Genomic DNA, 19,153 nt, shown 5'->3' with positions numbered 1-19,153 from the left:
CATAAAGGATGCTTAACCGATCAACAGAACGCTTCTAAGAATTGAAATTGTTCCATGATCGAGTGGAGTCGAGATGGGGAGAGGTCTGTGAGCCCCTAGACACCCCTCTCCTCAAATATTGTAGCCATCTATGCAGCCCAAAAGAATATGGGGCACGCTTGTCATTTCAGTGCTGGGCAAAAACATCCACTCTATTATTCTCCCTGATATTTCAGAAAGGAAAAAAAAACTTTCTTGGCTCCATGTGTTACCGAAGGCTATCATGGACGGAATCACTGGGTTGCTCTGAGTTTTCCGGGCTGTATGGCCATGTTCTAGAACAGGGGTCCCCAAACTAAGGCCCGGGGGCCGGATGCGGCCCTCCAAAGTCATTTACCTGGCCCCCACCCTCAGTTTTATAATATAATATTTTTATATCATTTTAAATAATATAATATATTGTATATACATATAATATTGATAATATTATAATGTTATAAAATATAATACTAATAATACCATATAATAATATTAATTATATGATATATACTACATATAATATTACAGTATAGTGGTATAGCTCAATATAGTAATATATAATGCTAATATTGTGCTATGCTAATAATATAATATATTGTATGTACATACAGCTGCTCTGAGTCCCCTTCGGGGTGAGAAGGGCGGGATATAAATGTAATAAATAAATGTAGTAAATGAATAAATAAATAATTTTAGACTTAGGCTCGCCCAAATGACTTGAAGGCACACAACAACAACAATCCTAATTAACTTGACTATCTCATTGGCCAGAAGCAGGCCCACACTTCCCATTGAAATCCTGATAGGTTTATGTTGGTTACAATTGTTTTCATTTTTAAATATTGTATTGTTCTTTCATTGTTGTTGTTTTGCACTACAAATAAGACATGTGCAGGGTGCACAGGAATTTGTTCCTTTTTTCCCCAAATGATAATTCAGCCCCTCAACAGTCTGAAGGATTGTGGACCGGCCCTCTACTTTAAAAGTTTGAGGACCCCTGTTCTAGAAGCTTTCTCTCCTGAAGTTTTGCCCACATCTATGGCAGGCATCCTTGGAGTTTGCAGGGTCTGTTGGAAACTAGTCAAGTGGGGTTTATATATCTGTGTAAAATCTGGGATGGGAGAAAGAACTCTTGTCTGTTTAAGGCAAGTGTGAATGTTGCAATTGGCCACCTTGATTAGTACTGAATGACCTTGCAGCTTCAAAGCCTGGCTGCTTTCAGCCTGGAGGAATCCTCACAACCTCTGAGGATGCCTGCCATAGATGTGGGTGAAATGTCAGGAGAGAATGCTTCTAGAACATGACCATACAGTCCAGAAAACTAACAGAAACCCAGTTTCTTGGCTCCATTTCTTAGAATGGGTTTGGCCTCAGCTATGCCTTGGCAAAGGAGCCACTTTGCTCTACTTTGTGCCTTGTTAATCTGAAAAACTACACATCCCAACTGGGGTGGGTGAGAGTTGTCATCTTATCGTGTCAAGAGGGCATAGCAATTCTCTCCAATGGCCTCCCGCTGCTTCTTTGGGTGCAGCCACACTGGAATTAATGCAGTTCAACGCCACTTCAACTGCTCAGTTCCTCAATGCTATGGAATCCTGGGATTTGCGGCTTGGTGAGGCGCCTGCCCTCTTTGGCACAGAAGAGTAAAACTACAACTCCCATGATTCTGTAGCATTGGGCCATGGCGGTTACATCAGTGTCAAACTGAATGAATTCGGAGTCTACATTTGAGTTGCCTGTGTCAACTCTTAATGCAAATCATATTGAATCAATGGCTCTAATTCTAGGTAAGACTTCTCATAGGATCCAGGCCTTTGTGTGCAGAGCCAAGTAAAAACCAAAAGTCTAAAAGTCCAATGTTATCCATTGTGCATAAATTTCACTTTTTTCTATACTCACTATAACAAATCCTGGCTTATTGTCCAACTCTCTCTCTCTTTTACATGCAAACAGGAAAAGAGATTATGTCTACGCTATTTTGTTAATGATTGCCCTATCGAGATATATAGATATATATATATGTATATATGCCCGTCTAAACATGCCACCTGGAAGAGTAAACAATGTACACATTAAGATTCCCAAAACGCAGAGAAGGCTATAAAAGAGAATCCGCGATTGTCCGCAAAGGACTTCCCCAACTTTCAGCAAAAGATGTGAAAAACGCGGGAATATTCCGACTCATTGGAGAGAGATCCATGGCAGTAAAGCGCATTCACAGTATTAAATGGATACAAAAATCCTCACCGGCTATAAATATGTAACCAAGGTGCTCACAAAACCAGGATACTTTTTTCCCTAATTGCCAATGCGATTCAAGTCTTGGAGTGGGAATAGCCCCGGAAACCCTTTTCCCCTTGGTTTGCAGAGTTGCAAGGTTGTCCTTTAAGGCAAAGATCTCTCATCTTGAGGTATCGAGTGGCTGTTCGCAGTGTGGAATTATGACAGTCGCTGCGTCCGGCGAGTCCGTCGACAAGAGAAATGTGTGCGCCGAAGGCAGAAAAGAAACAAAACGACAACAGTATTCTGCATTTGCGACTTCGTGCTTAGGGTGCATCAATACCCTTTGACTCCACTTTGGACTGCCATGGATCAATGTGATGGAATAATAGGAATTATAGTTCTATGAGGTCTTCTCTGACCAAGAGTGCTGTTGCCTTACTGGACTACAACTCCCGATATCCCATAGCATTGATCCATGGTAGTTAAAGGGTGTCATACTGCATTAATTCTACAGTGAAAATGCAGCTTGGTTGACATTCTGCTCCAATTGATGTATAGTAAAGTAGGTTTAAGGGGGGCAACAGTGTCATAATTGTGACTTAAGGTTGCATCTGCACTGAATAATACTAATACTAATGCTAATAATAATAGTATGGATCGTCGATGTTGCAATCCCAGGCAACAGAAGAATTGACAAGAGGCAACCGGAAAAGCTGACATGATATGAGGATTTAAAGAAGTGCAAAGACTCCGGCACAAGCTAGTAAAGGTGGTCCCATTGGTGATCGGTACACTAAGTGCAGTGCCTAAAGACCTTGGCCAACACTTGAAAACAATCGGCACTGACAAAATTACCATCTGTCAGCTGCAAAAGGTCACCCTACTCAGATCTGCATGCATTATTCACAGATATATCACACAATCCTAGACACTTGGGAAGTGTCCGATGTGTAATTCAATACAACAGCCAGCATAGTGATCTTGTTTGCTGTGTACTAATCTTGTTATGTATCAAATAATAATAATAATAATAACAACATAGAATGAATGCAGTTTCACCGCACTTTTAACTGCTTTGGCTCAATAGTATGGTCTCTCTAGGACAGTGTGGTTCTCAACCTGTGGGTCCCCATGTGTTTTGGCCTCCAACTCACAGAAATCCCAGCCAGTTTACCAGCTAGTTGAGAACCATTGCTCTAGGAGATTTTCTCAATGCAAAAAAATCCGGACACATCCCAACATCCCCAAACTAGGGAGGCTGGGAGTTGCAGTCCATCGCTTCAGGAGGGCATAAGGGCCCTCTCGAACAGCTTCTCACTGGTTCCTTGAGGTGCATCTACACTGTAGAATTAATGCAGTTTGACACTGCTTCAACTGCAGTGCCTCAATAATATAGAATCCTGGGATTTGTAGTGTGGCGAGGCACCAGCACCTATTGGCAGAGGAGGCGGAAGACCTTATAATTGCGCACGATCCCACAGCCCTGAGCCATGGCAGCTAAAGTGAGGTCGAACTGCATTAATTTTACTGTGTAGATGCGCCCTAAGTTGCAACTATGGACTTAAGTTACAAATTAGTAAATCTAGGTTGATGTTCCAGACTCACGGTTGCTAATTAGTTTTCTTAACAAAGTTGCTGATACAGAATACTGGTCTACATTGGCCACAATGCTCTCTACATGATCTTTTGGTAAACTCGTGTGTCCTTTATGTAGAAGGAACATCCCAAATTTGCTCCAAATATGGTAATATTTTTCCCTGACGAGACAATTTCTTGGGTCTTTCTTGGGCTCCTTTCTCAGGGGAGTAGTCTGCATTGCAAACCACAAAAAAGAGGAGTGCGTCAATGCACCCGTTAATTTCAAATGGACAGTTTTGCTTTGTCGAGGGCCATACTTATCTCCGACCCAACCGTCTCTTTAAAGGACGATCCTTCCTGTTCCATTACTTGCAGCCAGGGCACCGTGCATTGCAATTCATCTTCTACATTGTGGACAAGACTTATTCCAGCCTCCTGTTTCTCACCATAAGAAGAGCAATCCACGGGCTAGCAATGGATAGAAAACAGAAAATCACAGACAGCTTCCAAAGTTGATATTTAGCAAATATGTTGCTGTTATTGTTCCAAGTTGTTTCAACCAGCCATAACAGCAAAACATTACTGATTTGGAGACAGTCTTGAAAATGAGATAGAACAAAGGTGGCAGAGAATCAAGAGATGCCCGCAATGCAGAAGAAAAACTGCATTTCCAGGGGAGAAATTATGAAACTAGCCCTCGGTGGGTTAGCTGGTCAAAAGGATCGGCAGTGAACTGGCTTCTCTGGGAGAACATGGAAGAGATCCTGACTCTTTTTGGAGGGCTCAAATGGTCCAAAGCTGCCAAATTTGGCTGGATAGAAAGAATTAGTCGAGTCAGTGTCACTCCCCCAATAAGGCCACAAATTTCGCCATTGAAAAATCAAACAGAAAGGGGATACAAGGGAAGGAAAGGCCTTACTTCACAACAGATGGAAAAAAATGGAAGGAACGTTGGATGCATGGCCTTTTCCTTCCTGCTTCGAGCACGGTCCTCTTCCGCTTCCTTCCAAAGAGAATTCAGGATATTTTCTTAGCTGGAAGCCGGAGTAAATCCAGGCAGAACTTGCAGATGGGAACAGTGCTGTAGAAGATCGTCATAATGAGTTTCCCGTGAATCATGGTCATGAGCGTCTGGTGCCCGGAGGCCCATATCCGGTACCAGGGGCCGTAGAAAGGGTCCGAGATGGCTGGGCAGAGCATATTGTTCAGGTTCACTTCTGTGGCCTGGAAAACATAAGGGAGAAAGAGATGTGTTGCTTACTCGCATAAGAAACTATTATCATAGGAGGCCTCTTCTGGACCCCTTCCATCTTGTCCATATCCTTCTTGAATTGCTTTTCTCAGAATTGGAGGCAAGGTTATTCCAGGTGAGAAGGTCTCACCCTTGACCTAGACACTAGGCTCCTTTGGATGAAGCCTAAAATCCCATTGCCTTTTTGTTTTGCCCAACTCCCTTAGCAATCCGTATGTCTATAGCTTTAATATTCCTAGGGCTGCTAATAGGAGGTCGCGATGGGAAAGGGCTTCCCTAAATGTGCCATTCTAAATCACCAAGTCACACAGTCGGCCCATTTCACCAAGCCCACCCAGTCAATTTAAAATATTAATTTTCAATTGACATTTCATTAGTGTTTTGATCTTTGTTCTATGTACCGTATATACTCGAGTATAAGCCGACCCAAATATAAGCCAAGGCACCTAATTTTACCACAAAAAAACTGGGAAAACATTGACTCCAGTATAAGCCGAAGGTGGTAAATTTCAGAAATAAAAATAGATACCAATAAAATTACATGAATTGAGGCATCAGTAGGTTAAATGTTTTTGAATATTTACATAAAGCTCAAATTTAAGATAAGACTGTCCAACTCTGATCAAATCATTATTCTCATCTTCTTCAATGTAAATGTGCTTATGTATCCTTTTAATAATAATAGAGTAAAATAATACATGCAATAATAATAATATCAGAGTGAAATAATAAATGTATTAATAATAATAGAGTAAAATAAATGTAATAGTAGCAACAATAATAGAGAAAATAATACATGTAATAATACCAATAATAATAGAGAAATATAATAAATGTACCATATATTCTCGAGTATAAGCTGACCCAAATATAAGCCAACCAGGACCCTCACCCGAGTATAAGCCGAGGGAGGCTTTTTCAGTCTTAAAAAAAGGGCTGAAAAACTAGGCTTATACTCCAGTATATACAGTATGTTAATGGTCTCATGTTTTCTCTCTGTATTTTTAACATACGTATGTTACTAAGTGTCTTGAGATCCACAAGGAGAGTTGGGTAACTGTTGTTGTTGTTGTTGTTATTTCACCCCAAGGAACCAGTGGGAGGCTACTGGAGAGTGTTCCTGAAGGTTCTTGATGGGGCCGCGGTGGCGCAATGGGTTAAACCCTTGTGCTACTGAACTGCTGACCTGAAGGTTAGGAGTTTGAATTCACAGGACCTACCAGTTTGAAAACATGCAAATGTGAGTAGATAAATAAGTACCGCTTCAGCAGGAGAGGCAAAGACACTCCAAATAGTCATGCCAGTCACAGGACCAGGAGGTGACAGCGCAAGCTCCTCAGCTTGGAAATGGAGAAGAGAACCTCCCCCAGAGCCAGAGATGAGCACCGCCTCCAGAGCCGAAAATAAAAGGAGAAGCCTATGCTTTTGCCTGTGTATGTGTGCCTCATTGCATTGTAAAAAGGCACTGAATGTTTGCCTGAATCTGTTTATATATACTGTAATCCACTCTGAGTCCCCACGGGGAGAAGGGCGGAATATAAATGAAGTGTTGTTGTTGTTATTTTATTATGACACAGCAAACAAGATAGATATGCTGGATTTTGTATCACAAAATCACAAGTCAAACACTTCCCAAGTGTCTAGGACTGTGTGATGTATTTTCGGATGATGCGTGCAGATCCAGTAGGGTGGCCTTTTGCAGTTGGCAAAATTATTTATTATTATTATTATTATTATTATTATTATTATTATTATTATTATTATTATTATTATAGACTGCATCTCCCAGCCTTCCCTGTTTCGAGGATGTTGGGATGTGTAATTTTTTGCATTGAGGAAAAACTCCTAGATACCATATTATTGAGCCACAGCAGTTAAAGTGGTATGAAACTGCATCCACTTCATATTATTATTATTTCATTAACTACATGACTGAAACTCAGGCCAAGATCCAGTGAACACTTTACGCACCATCCCCAGACTCTGTAAAACCGTGAAGTGATACACGAACATCAGTCCAGTGGCGAGTAAGGCCCACCAGAAATTGCAAGACGGTTCCGGAGTGTAGACACCTGTTTGAAACGGGATGGAGACAGAAGAAATCTCATTCAGAAAGACTAGAGCAGTAGCAATGTTTCTTCAATAATACAAACTTTAGAAGTTGATTCTTTTTTAAAGGTTCTTTACTTGAAAACTTTTGCCAGAACCGGGGGGCAGGGAGATGGAATTGCAGTGGTCTATAGAGATTCCACCCACCTGACCAGGTGTCCCGTCTCACAGTCGACCACATTTGAATGCGTCTACCTAAGGGTGAGTGGCCAGGACAGAACAAGGATTCTGTTGGTGTCCCATCTCCCTGCCTGAGCTAGCCGGGGTGGTCTCAGACCTGTCATTGGAGTCCCAACGGCTAGTTGTGCGGGGGGACTTCAACATCCATGCCAAGTCTGCCCTTTCATGAACGGTTCAGGGATAGTCTTACAGGCTGTTCAATTCTCTGTGGTTTTTGCTTGCTCTCCTCCAGAACAGAAATTGGCGAAATCACCCAAACCCACTCGTCATAGTAATTATATCCCATTTTCTTCACTTAGAAACAATGCGTACCAATACAACCCTGCCAACAATAATTATGGAAATATGTAACTTCTATCCTAGAAGAGAAAATAAAGCCTTAATTGATGGGCAGGACCAGAATTATTATGACAAACCGGTTTTTCTCAAGGCGTGATTAGGCACATGCACAGAATGTATGACTTGCCAAAGTTGTACGACTTGTTTGTCCACACATGCAAGAGGAGAATCTATATTTGCTGCCAACTGGAAAGTCAGCAAATGCAGTTGAAGTTGAAACAGAAACTGAGTGTGCATCTACACTGCAGAATGAATGCGGAGTTAGAAGTGTTCTTTTAGTTGCCCAAAAACATAGACTCTCCCTTAACATATACTGTATATACTCGAGTATAAGCCTAGTTTTTCAGCCCTTTTTTAAGACTGAAAAAGCCCCCCTTGGCTTATACTCGGGTGAGGATCCTGGTTGGCTTATATTTGGGTCAGCTTATACTCGAGAATATATTATTATTATTATTGGTATTATTACATTTATTATTTTTCTCTATTATTGTTGCTACTATTACATTTATTTTACTATATTTTTATTATTATTAATACATTTATTATTTCACTCTGATATTATTATTATTATTATTACAGTAGAGTCTCACTTATCCAAGCTAAACGGGCCGGCAGACACTTGGATAAGCGAATATCTTGAATAATAAGGAGGGATTACAGAAAAGCCTATTAAACATCAAATTAGGTTATGATTTTACAAATTAAGCACCAAAACATCATGTTATACAAAAAAATTGACAGAAAAAGTAGTTCAATACACAGTAATGTTATGTTTTAATTACTGTATTTATGAATTTAGCACCAAAATATCACGATATATTGAAAACACTGACTACAAAAATGGCTTGGATAATCCAGAGGCTTGGATAAGCGAGGCTTGGATAAGCGAGACTCTACTGTATTACTGAATGTATTATTTTACTCTATTTATTATTACATGTATTATTTCCCTGTATTTATTATTATTATTACATGTATTATTTTACTCTATTATTATTAAAAGGATACATAAGCACATTTGCATTGAAGAAGAAGAATGATTTGATCAGAGTTGGACAGTCTTATTTTAAATTTGAGCTTTATGTAAATATTCAGAAACATTTAACCTACTGATGCCTCAATTAATGTAATTTTATTGGCATCTATTTTGATTTCTGAAATTTCCCACCCTCGGCTTATACTGGAGTCAATGTTTTCCCAGTTTTTTTGTGGTAAAATTAGGTGCCTCGGCTTATATTTGGGTTGGCTTATACTCGAGTATATACGGTATTTGCTTTTAAATCATGCTCTCAAGAGACAAAAAATAAGCAGACTTCTTTAAAAGTAACATAGTTGGTTTACTCACAAACTTCATGTATTCAGCCTACAGGTACTTTGCTTATGAATCCAGTTACAGATAGGATTTGAAGTAGTTTCTCTGGGTAGATAACACAGGGCATCTTTCTGAGAATCAATAGTCCATAGTCCAAAACATCTGTCTATTCTGAGAGTCTAATAGAGTCTCTGTCTAGTTCAGTGGTTCTCAACCTGGCCTTCAACTCCGAGAAATCCCAACAGATGGTAAACTGGCTGGGATTTCTGGGAGTTGGAGGCCAAACATCCACAGGTTGAGAACCACTGGTCTAGTCTGAAAGTCCAATGGAGTCTGATGGCTCCTGAACAGAATTTTGTTCCTCTAGACTTCTAAAAGCATACTGTTCCTACTGAAATCTAAAGCATACATCTGTTCCTACTGAAGTCTCTAAGCATGCTACAGTTTTCCCTCACTTATCGCGGGGGTTAGATTCCAGCACTACCTGCAATAAGTGAAAATCCGCGAAGTAGGGACGCTATATATTTATACATTATTTTAGTAGTTATACACTATTTGAAGTCTTTGTCAACCAATTGTGTGTTGATAAATCGCCTCCTTCTCCTGTTGCCACTTGGGCTCCTTTTCTCTCCCTTCGGCTTCTCTTTCCTTCCTTCCTTAGGCTGTAAATTGTATTTTTATGATTTATAATATTCTTTTAGAGTTTATTGAAAAGCCACAAAACAGTGAATCTGCAAAAAGTGAACCGCAATGTAGTGAGGGAACACTATATACTAAAATGGAGTCTGAGTCCTGAGCAAGCCCAGATCTGATCATATGGTCTGCTGCCCTTCCGACAACAAAGAGCCAAAGAAAACTGTATACCAATATACACATACATAATACAGCAATTTAATGTACACATGCTGATGCACACTTTGAGTCAACTTCTTTGACTGGACTTTGCGTCCATACTGTTAACATTAATTTCATTGGGGAGCTCCTGGTGGCGCAGTGGGTTAAACCCTTGTGCTGGCAGGACTGCTGACCAATAGGTCAGCAGTTTGAATCCGGGGAGAGCTGGTGAGCTCTTTCAACTCCAGCTCCCCATGCGGGGACATGAGAGAAGCCTCCCACAAGTTTGGTAAAACATCAAACATCCGGGCAATGTCTCCTGGGCAACGTCCTTGAAGGCGGCCAATTCTCTCACACCAGAAGCAACTTGCGGTTTCTCAAGTTGCTCCTGACATGAAAATTTTTTTTCATTGGAATCAGTAGAAAAAACTGCAGAGGATTTCAATTGACTAGCCATTCTTATACATTTAATTTCCATTTTATTAGACCCCAAAAATGGCATTTTGGTAAATGTCACGCACAAGCAATTTGTTTCATAAAGATCAAGTAGACAGAACATATTGTAAAGAACAAAAATAACTTTCTGGCCTTGCATCACACATTTTAGTGCAAATATTAAGACACAAATAGTGTTCAATTTAGCAGGTATTGCAGAATGTAGTGCCACAGTCCACTTTAAAAAGGGTCATGACATGCAGCTGTTAATAAAATGCTATATTATATAAAAAGCCACATGTTAAATTCATAAAATATATACAGTAGAGTCACACTTATCCAACGTTCTGGATTATCCAACGCATTTTTGTAGTCAATGTTTTCAAAACATGGTGTTATTTTGGTGCTAAATTTGTAAATACAGTAATTACTACATAGCATTATTGTGTATTGAACTACTTTTTCTGTCAAATTTGTTGTCTAACATGATGTTTTAGTGCTTAATTTGTAAAATCATAACCTAATTTGATGTTTAATAGGCTTTTCCTTAATCCCTCCTTATTATCCAACGTATTCACTTATCCAACATTCTGCCGGCCCGTTTATGTTGAATAAGTGAGACTCTACTGTAGTGGTTTATTTGGATGATTTTAAAGTGATTTCACTGTGGAATTTAGCTCGACTGAGACACACATCCAGAGAGTCTTCGTATCTGAAAGTGCTCTCCCTTCAGATAAGAGGGTCTAGATCTGCAACTACTACAATTAGAGATCTGAAATTTTGGGAAATTTAGTTTAACGCCTGGCTGGCATTACAGCTAAAAATTGAACAAAATTGGAGGACATGATGGTGGGAAGGTTTAGACCACTTTGGCATGGGATGGACCCCCCGCACTTTATTCCTTTCCTTTATTAGGGGAAGCGGGCTAAATATTGCTGGAATCAGCACACCACCGACACAGCCGAGAGCCTTCACCTCGGCCGGTTACGTGCCTTTCGCGGGGAAGGAATTAGCCTTCAGGCCCAAAGCAGCTTATAAGATTTCTTAGCCAGTGGGTGGCTGAAGGTCAGCCCGAGTCGGGGACGGAGAGAAGGGCACGGTGCCAGGATGGGGATCACTGGAGCAGAAGGGAGAGCGGGATCCCGATATAGATAGAAACGTAATAGGCAAAACGACATGGTATAACAATAGCTGGGCAAATTGTGGCCCTCCGGGTGTTTTGGATTCCCAACTCCCACCATTCCTAACAGCCTCAGGCCCCTTCCTTTTCCCCCTCAGCCGCTTAAGCGGCTGAGGGGGAAAAGGAAAGGGCCTGAGGCTGTTAGGAATGGTGGGAGTTGGGAATCCAAAACACCCGGAGGGCCAAAATTTGCCCATGCCTGGTGTCTACCAGAATGAATGAATGAGCTGTTCCTCCAGCCAAGAAAAGCAGCTAAGGATCAAAACAAAGGCAAGCCACAGAAAAGGGAACTTTGGCTCCCCCTGCAGGCAGTTGTCTCAATAGCAAGTAACTATACCAACGTACAGTCTCCGAATAACACTATGTACCCTGTTTCCCCGATAATAAGACAGTGTCGTATATTAATTTTTGCTCCCAAAGATGCACTAGGTCTTATTTTCAGGGGATGTCTTATTTTTCCACAAAGAAGAATTCACATTTATGGTTGAATTGTTTAAAAATGAAAATGTATTATCTACTGTGCAGTAGTTGTCATCACAGACCAGCATAACCAAACTGTGAATCCTTTCAAAAATTTTCAAGATATAAATAAAGAAGCGCCAGAAATCAAGGAATTAGAAGAAATTCAAACAGACTATAGGGATGTATCATGGTTCCAGTACTATCAAATTAAAGAGAGTTTTAATAAGGATAAGAAAGTGGGATTTGATACTAATAATGGGTTCTGGGATAACATACTCCAAAGAAATAAAAAGGTTATAACAAAATTATACAACAAATTAGTAGATTGGGCCATAGAGACAGAAATTATAAAAGAATCAATGTTAAAGTGGTCTAAAGATCTGGGCAGGCTAATCTTAATAAGTGAATGGGAGGAAATTTGGGGAAAGAAAATCAAATATTGCCTCGCTACAGATCTCAAAGAGAACTGGATAAAAATAATCCATAGATGGTATTTAACACCAAAAAATGGCTTAATGTACAAAAATAGAGATAATAAATCTTGGAGGTGTAAAGAGCAAGTAGGGTCATACTATCATATGTGATGGAATTGTAAGGAAATAAAAAAATATTGGAAAATAATTAATATTGAATGTAGGAAAACCTTAAAAAATAAATCTGGAATGTAAACCGGACTACTATCTACTGGGATTATATAATATACAAGATAGAGAGAGAGGACCAAAACTGAAGAATAAAGAGAATTTAGAAAAAAATTTCACATATTTAATTACAGCAGTGAGATTAGTAATTGCTAAACACTGGAAAGGTACAGTTATCCCCATGAAAGAAATGTGGTTAGAAAAAATAATGGAAATTAAAAATATGGACAAATTAACATATTTGATATTATTATTATTTCTTGTTACTACCTTTATTTCCATGTACAACAATCTATGGTATGTACATTTACCGATCCTGCATGCTTCCAAACAAAAACTTTACTAGGTCTTACTTTCGGGGAAGGCCTTATATTTAGCAATTTAGCAAAACTTCTACTAGGTCTTATTTTTCGAGGATGTCTTATTTTCAGGGAAACAGGGTATGTAACGCGATTTCTGTTTCTGGGTTATAAATGTCATTTCCTAATTGGGTCTATAATAAAATCATGAAAAAAAACTTTATTAAACTGGAAAAAAAACTTTTGTTTTTGCAGGAGGGACAACATGCAGCACATTTTGCTCCAGGGTCTCTCTCAGTCAATGCAACCTAGTTTTTGGCAGCCGCAAAACTGAAGTTTCTGGAGTAGAGCAACTACAGTAGAGTCTCACTTATCCAACATAAACGGGCCGGCAGAATGTTGGATAAGCGAATATGTTGGATAATAAGGAGGAATTAAGGAAAAGCCTATTAAACATCAAATTAGGTTATGATTTTTAAAATTAAGCACCAAAACATCATGTTATACAACAAATTAGACAGAAAAGTAGTTCAATACACAGTAATGCGTAATGAGTAATTACTGCATTTACGAATTTAGCACCAAAATATCATGATGTATTGAAAACATTGACTACAAAAATGAGTTGGATAATCCAGAACATTGGATAAGTGAGACTCTACTGTACTTTCAAAGTAAGTACTGCATGATGAAATAGCAATAACACTTTCAAATGAGGAAGATAAGATTTTTTTTTTCAAATTTTGTTACAAAGTGTACTTTGGGTTTTATAAATGAAATGTAATAACTCTTAAGGAGAATGCACAGCAAAGGCTGAATCACAATAAAGCTTGCTGTTTTGTTCAATAACAACAATCACAACAACAACTTTATATCCTGTTGTCGAAGGCTTTCATGGCCGGAATCACTGGTTCGCTGTTGAGTTTTCCAGGCTGTCTGACCATGTTCTAGCAGCATTCTCTCCTGATGTTTTACCCACATCTATGGCAGGCATCCTCAGAGGTTGTTGGGTCTGTTGCAAATTAGGCAAGTGAGGTTTATATATCTGTGGAATAACGCCTAGGGTGGGAGAAAGAACTCTTGTCTGTTTGAGGCAAGTGTGAGTGTTGCAATTCGCCACCTTAATTAGCACCGAATGGCCTTGCAGCTTCAAAGCCTGGCTGTTTCCTGCCTGGGAGAAGGAACCTCACTTTCCTAGTTTCCAACAGATCTCACAATCTCTGAGGATGCCTGCCATGGTTGTAGGCGAAACATCAGGATAGAATGCTTCTGGAACACGGCCATACAGCCCAGAAAACTCACCACAACCCTACTTATATCCTGCTTTTATCTCTTAACCAACAGAAGCCACAGTGGTGCAATGTTATACCCTTGTTCCAGCTGAACTGCTGATCTGATGGTTGGATTGCTAACCTGAAGGTTGCCGGTTCGAATCCGCAAAACGGGATGAGCTCCCACCTGTCAGCTCTAGTTTCCCATATGGGAACATGAGATGAGCCAACCAGCAAGATAGTAACACATCCAGGCGTTCCCTGGGCAACATCTCTACAGATGGTCAATCCTCTCACACCAGAAACGACTTGCAGTATGTTCTCAAGTTGCTTCTGACACAATAAAAAATCTCTTAACCAGGGTCAGGAAGACATCTTTCCACCATGTCTCCTGTATCAATTTAATGATATAATAGTTTATAATAATATTATACTATACTATTATAATATATTGTATATACATGTAATATTAATAATATTATGATGTAATACAATGTAATAATAATTATAATTCACTATTATAATTGTATATTTATATTACATGCAATATTACTAATAATATTGCAATATAGTCATATAATATAATATATTGTATGTATATATACTTGTAAACCGCCCTGAGTCCCCTTCAGGGTGAGAAGGGCGGGATATAAATGTGGCTAATAAATAATAAATAAATAAGTATTTTATTTTTGCAAAAGCAGTTCATTGTTAGGCCACCACTAGAGGGCAGCAAACCATTGTAAATCAACAGGAGACCAGCAAGATCGAATGTGCTTTTGGACTCAGGCCACTGTAGCCTAAATAGTAGGGTAATTAAACTGCATTAATTCGACAGTGTAGATGCACCATTTATGTCACCTAGAAAGTGCTCAGAGACATCCTGGGGCCTCTTTCTTTCTTTCTTTCCAAGGGAATTCAGTCACTACTTGCCCACCTTTGCCTTAAATAAAAGCACCCTGCAATTGCACCTACCTCCTTTCCGCAGTAGATAGATGGGAACGATGTACAGCATAATATGCTGGATGTAGTAAACCTCCACTTCAAAAGGTAGCTGCAGAAAGAAAGGAAACAAACACTGTAAACAGTTTGAACAAACCATTTATATAATGTTGTCGAAGGTTTTCATGGCTGGAATCACTGGGTTGCTGTGAGTCTTCCAAGCTGTATGGCCATGTTCCAGAAGCATTCTCTCCTGATGTTTCACCCACATCTATGGCAGGCATCCTCAGAGGTTGTGAGGTCTGTTGGAAACTAGGAAAGGGTTTATATACAGTAGAGTCTCACTAATCCAAGCCTCACTTATCCAAGCCTCTGGATAATCCAAGCCATTTTTGTAGTCAATGTTATAAAACATGATGTTTTGGTGCTTAACTTGACTTGTAAAATCATAATCTAATTTGAGGTTTAATAGGCTTTTCCTTAATCCCTCCTTATTATCCAAGATATTCGCTTATCCAAGCTTCTGCCGGCCCGTTTAGCTTGGATAAGTGAGACTCTACTGTATATATATCTGTGGAACGATGTTCAGGGTGGGAGAAAGAACTCTTGTCTGTCTGATGTTGCAATTGGCCAGCTTGTTTATTTATTTATTTTTAGCAGCATTTATATCCCACCCTTCCCACCCCGAAGGGGACTCAAGGTGGCTTTCAAGTTAAACGTATATACAATATATTATATTATTAGCATAGAACAATATAAGCATTATATATTACTATATTGTACTATAACACTATATTGCAATATTATTAATAATATTACATGTAACATAAATATACATTTATAATAAAGGTAAAGGTTTCCCCTGACGCTAAGTCCAGTCGTGACCAACTCTGGGGGTTGGTGCTCATCTCCATTTCTAAGCCGAAGAGCCGGCATTGTCTGTAGACACCTCCAAGGTCATGTGGCCATAGGCATGACTGCATAGAGAGCTGTTACCTTCCCGCTGGAACGGTACCTATTGATCTACTCACATTGGCATGTTTGCGAACTGCTAGGTTGGCAGAAGCTGGAGCTAACAGCGGGCGCTCACTCCGCTCCTGGGATTTGAACCTGGGACGTTTTGGTCTGCAAGTTCAGCAGCTCAGTGCTTTAACACACTTTGCCACCGGGGCATTATATATTACTATATTGTATTATAACACTATATTGCAATATTATTAATAATATTACATGTAACATAAATAAACAATTATAATAGCGTATTATTATTATATAGTATTAAATTATAATATTCTTATCCATATTATATGTACATACATTATATTATATTATTAGTATTTATTTATTTATTTATTTACAGTATTTATATTCCGCCCTTCTCACCCTGAAGGGACTCAGGGCGGATCACATTATAACACACATAGGGCAAACATTCAATGCCCATAAACACATCAAACAGAGACTGAGAGACACACGCAGAGGCAAGTTAACCTTCTTCTGAGGGGATGTTCGATTCTGGCCACAGGGGGGAGCAGCTGCTTCATCATCCACACTGACAGCACTTCCTCATTCCAGGTCGTAAATTAGTTAATCTTGCCTCCCCACTTTATAAGTGGTACCTTATCTCCTACTTGATAGATGCAACTATCTTTCGGGTTGCTAGGTCAGCAACGAGCAGGGGCTATTTTTTATTTTTAATTGACGGGTGCTCACGGGCTGGCCTCGAACTCATGACCTCATGGTCAGAGTGATTTAAGGCAGCTGCTCAACAGCTGCGGCACAGCCCAGCCCGGCATAATAATAATATTATATATTATTATATTGTTATATTGACACAGGAGACGTGGATTACCATTGAATAGCCTTTCAGCTTCAAAGACTGGCTGCTTCCTGCCTGGGGTGATCATTTGTTGGATGGTGTTAGCTGGCCCTGATTGTCCAAGCACATGGAGAATTTCAACAGAAAGGAGGAAACCATCAAAATGAACAAAATCTGGCGACCAGTGTTAAAAAAAACCCTCTAAAATCAGGACAGTAAATAAAGAACAACACTCAGAAAACAGGGGAATTTCAGACAGGAAACAATCAGGGCCAAGAAATGCTTCCCCCAGGCACAAAGCAGCCAGCCTTTGAAGCTGCAAGGCTATGTAATACTAATCAAGGTGGCCAATTGCAACATTCACACTTGCCTCCAACAGACAAGGGTTCTTTCTCCCAGTGGGAAAAGGAAGGGGCCCGAGGCTGTTAGGAATTCTGGGAGTTGGAAGTCCAAAACACCTGGAGGGCCGCAGTTTGCCCATGCTTTCTCTAGAGACCTGGGTTCGGATCTCTGCTCAGGAATGGAAGCTTACTGGGCAAGTCACACTCTCTCAACCTCAGAGCAAGTCCCTTTCTGAGCAAACCTTGCCAAGAAAACCTCATCATAGCTGCATCTAACATTGGGAAAGTAATTTAAAAAACACATGGCTGAGAAGAAGGACGAGATACTATAAAATGAGTAAGGCCACTTGTCTTCCCATATTTTTCAAGCTCTCAAAGGTAAAGGAAGGCATCTCAATACTGCCTCATCCTCTTCTCCATCTATGTAAAGGATGCAGTCCCATCTAGCAACTCCATTTTTCGTTATTTTGATTCATTGTGTAATCACCGAAGGAAAAACAATTCCTGACGATCTCAGACTTGCCACCATTTGGAAAAAAACACTACTCATAGTGATAGTAAAGTGATGACAAAGCCAAGGCTTGGCGGAGGGGATATGTGCAATTAGTCCGTGCCTGTCTTAAATTAAACCACAAGGAGTAACCCGGACTGGTATGCGAAAGGACGGGAGCTCCTGATAACGCAGCCGCCTCCGAAATTGCTTTTGCCACTGACTCAACCAAGATGTTGGCCAATCTGGAGCCCAACCCAGGGAAGAACTCATGGCTGGAGAATGTCATGCTTGTTGGTATCTGTCGGCAAGTCAGCTCTGACTTATGGCATCCCTATGAATGACTGTCAAGTGTGACATATTGTCCTCTCGATATGCCCAAAATGTGGCAGTTTGTTCATCTTGGTTTCTAGGGAGTGTTCAGGCTTGGATTAATAGGACTCTAGTGTCTCGATCAATGATGGGCAACCTTTTGTGCTTGGTGTGTCAAAATTCACCAAAAAAACCTAGCATGACTTGGGTGGTGTGTCACTTTGAGAAAAAAACCATAATTTCGCAATATGTATAGTTTAAATAAAAAATATATATAATTGTAATATATAACTATTTAATAAATCCAAAACTACCCACTACCATTATTTCCACGTACAACAATCTATGGTACCTCTTGCAGCTTCCATGCTGATTTCTCTCTATTCTAGTTTCAATGTAGTCATGAATAATAAATAATATAATAATAACATAATAGTAATAATATGATAATATACTACAATAATAATAGAAATATATAATTTTATATATACACACACACATATATATATATGTATGTATGTAATGTGCATAATTCCCATGGAGTAAACAACAAAACCACTAGACCAAATCACACCAAATTTGGCCACAAAATACATAGTCACCCAATTAATCTGCATGCGGCAGCGTGTCAGCAAAAATGGCTAGGCGTGTCAGTGCTGACACGCTTGTCATAGGTTGGCCATCACTGGTCTAGATCCAGGGAAGTCATACTACTCCTCTCTTCTGCCTTGGTCAGACCACACCTGGAATCACACTGTGTCCTATTCCGGACACTGCAATTCAAGGGAGATGTTGACAAACTGGAATGTGTCCAGAGGAGGGTCAATGGTCATTGCTGCCTAGTTCTAAGACCCCAGTTCGAATCCTCATTCAGACATAGGAGCCCACTGGGAGACCTTGAGCAAGTCACACTGTCTCAACCTTAGATGAAGACCTTCTTTCAACAAACCTTAGCAACAAACCTTAGCAAGCCCATCTTGAGCTTGCCATTGGTCAGGAAATCCTCATACACGGAAACAGATATCAATTGAATAATGCTAGAATAATAATAATAGAATAATAATAGAATAATAGCCCTGGTGGCGAAGTGTGTTAAAGCACTGAGCTGCTGAACTT

The 19,153-nt window shown here is 39.8% G+C and overlaps 1 protein-coding gene across 5 annotated transcripts in view; it reads right to left on the bottom strand.

The window, feature by feature from the left end:
• Positions 1-1,123: 1,123 nt before the first annotated feature.
• tmem164 (transmembrane protein 164) overlaps positions 1,124-19,153 on the bottom strand; it is a 50,289-nt gene continuing 32,259 nt past the window's right edge. For 2 of the 5 annotated variants that reach the window (XM_062964004.1, XM_062964003.1), the window contains exons 5-7: positions 15,109-15,187; positions 7,043-7,143; positions 1,124-5,043 (exon numbers count right to left, since the gene is read on the bottom strand). In XM_062964004.1, the coding sequence (XP_062820074.1) occupies positions 4,837-5,043; positions 7,043-7,143; positions 15,109-15,187 (387 nt within the window). In that variant the 3' untranslated portion in view covers positions 1,124-4,836. The remainder of the gene's footprint in view (positions 5,044-7,042; positions 7,144-15,108; positions 15,188-19,153) is intronic. The other 3 variants (XM_062964005.1, XM_062964006.1, XM_062964007.1) reach the window with 2 other exon arrangements.

This window comes from Anolis carolinensis, unplaced genomic scaffold, assembly GCF_035594765.1.
Source record: "Anolis carolinensis isolate JA03-04 unplaced genomic scaffold, rAnoCar3.1.pri scaffold_12, whole genome shotgun sequence".
Lineage (NCBI taxonomy): Eukaryota > Metazoa > Chordata > Lepidosauria > Squamata > Dactyloidae > Anolis > Anolis carolinensis.
Note: the sequence above shows the minus strand (reverse complement) of the source record. Positions and strands in the feature narration are given on the sequence as shown.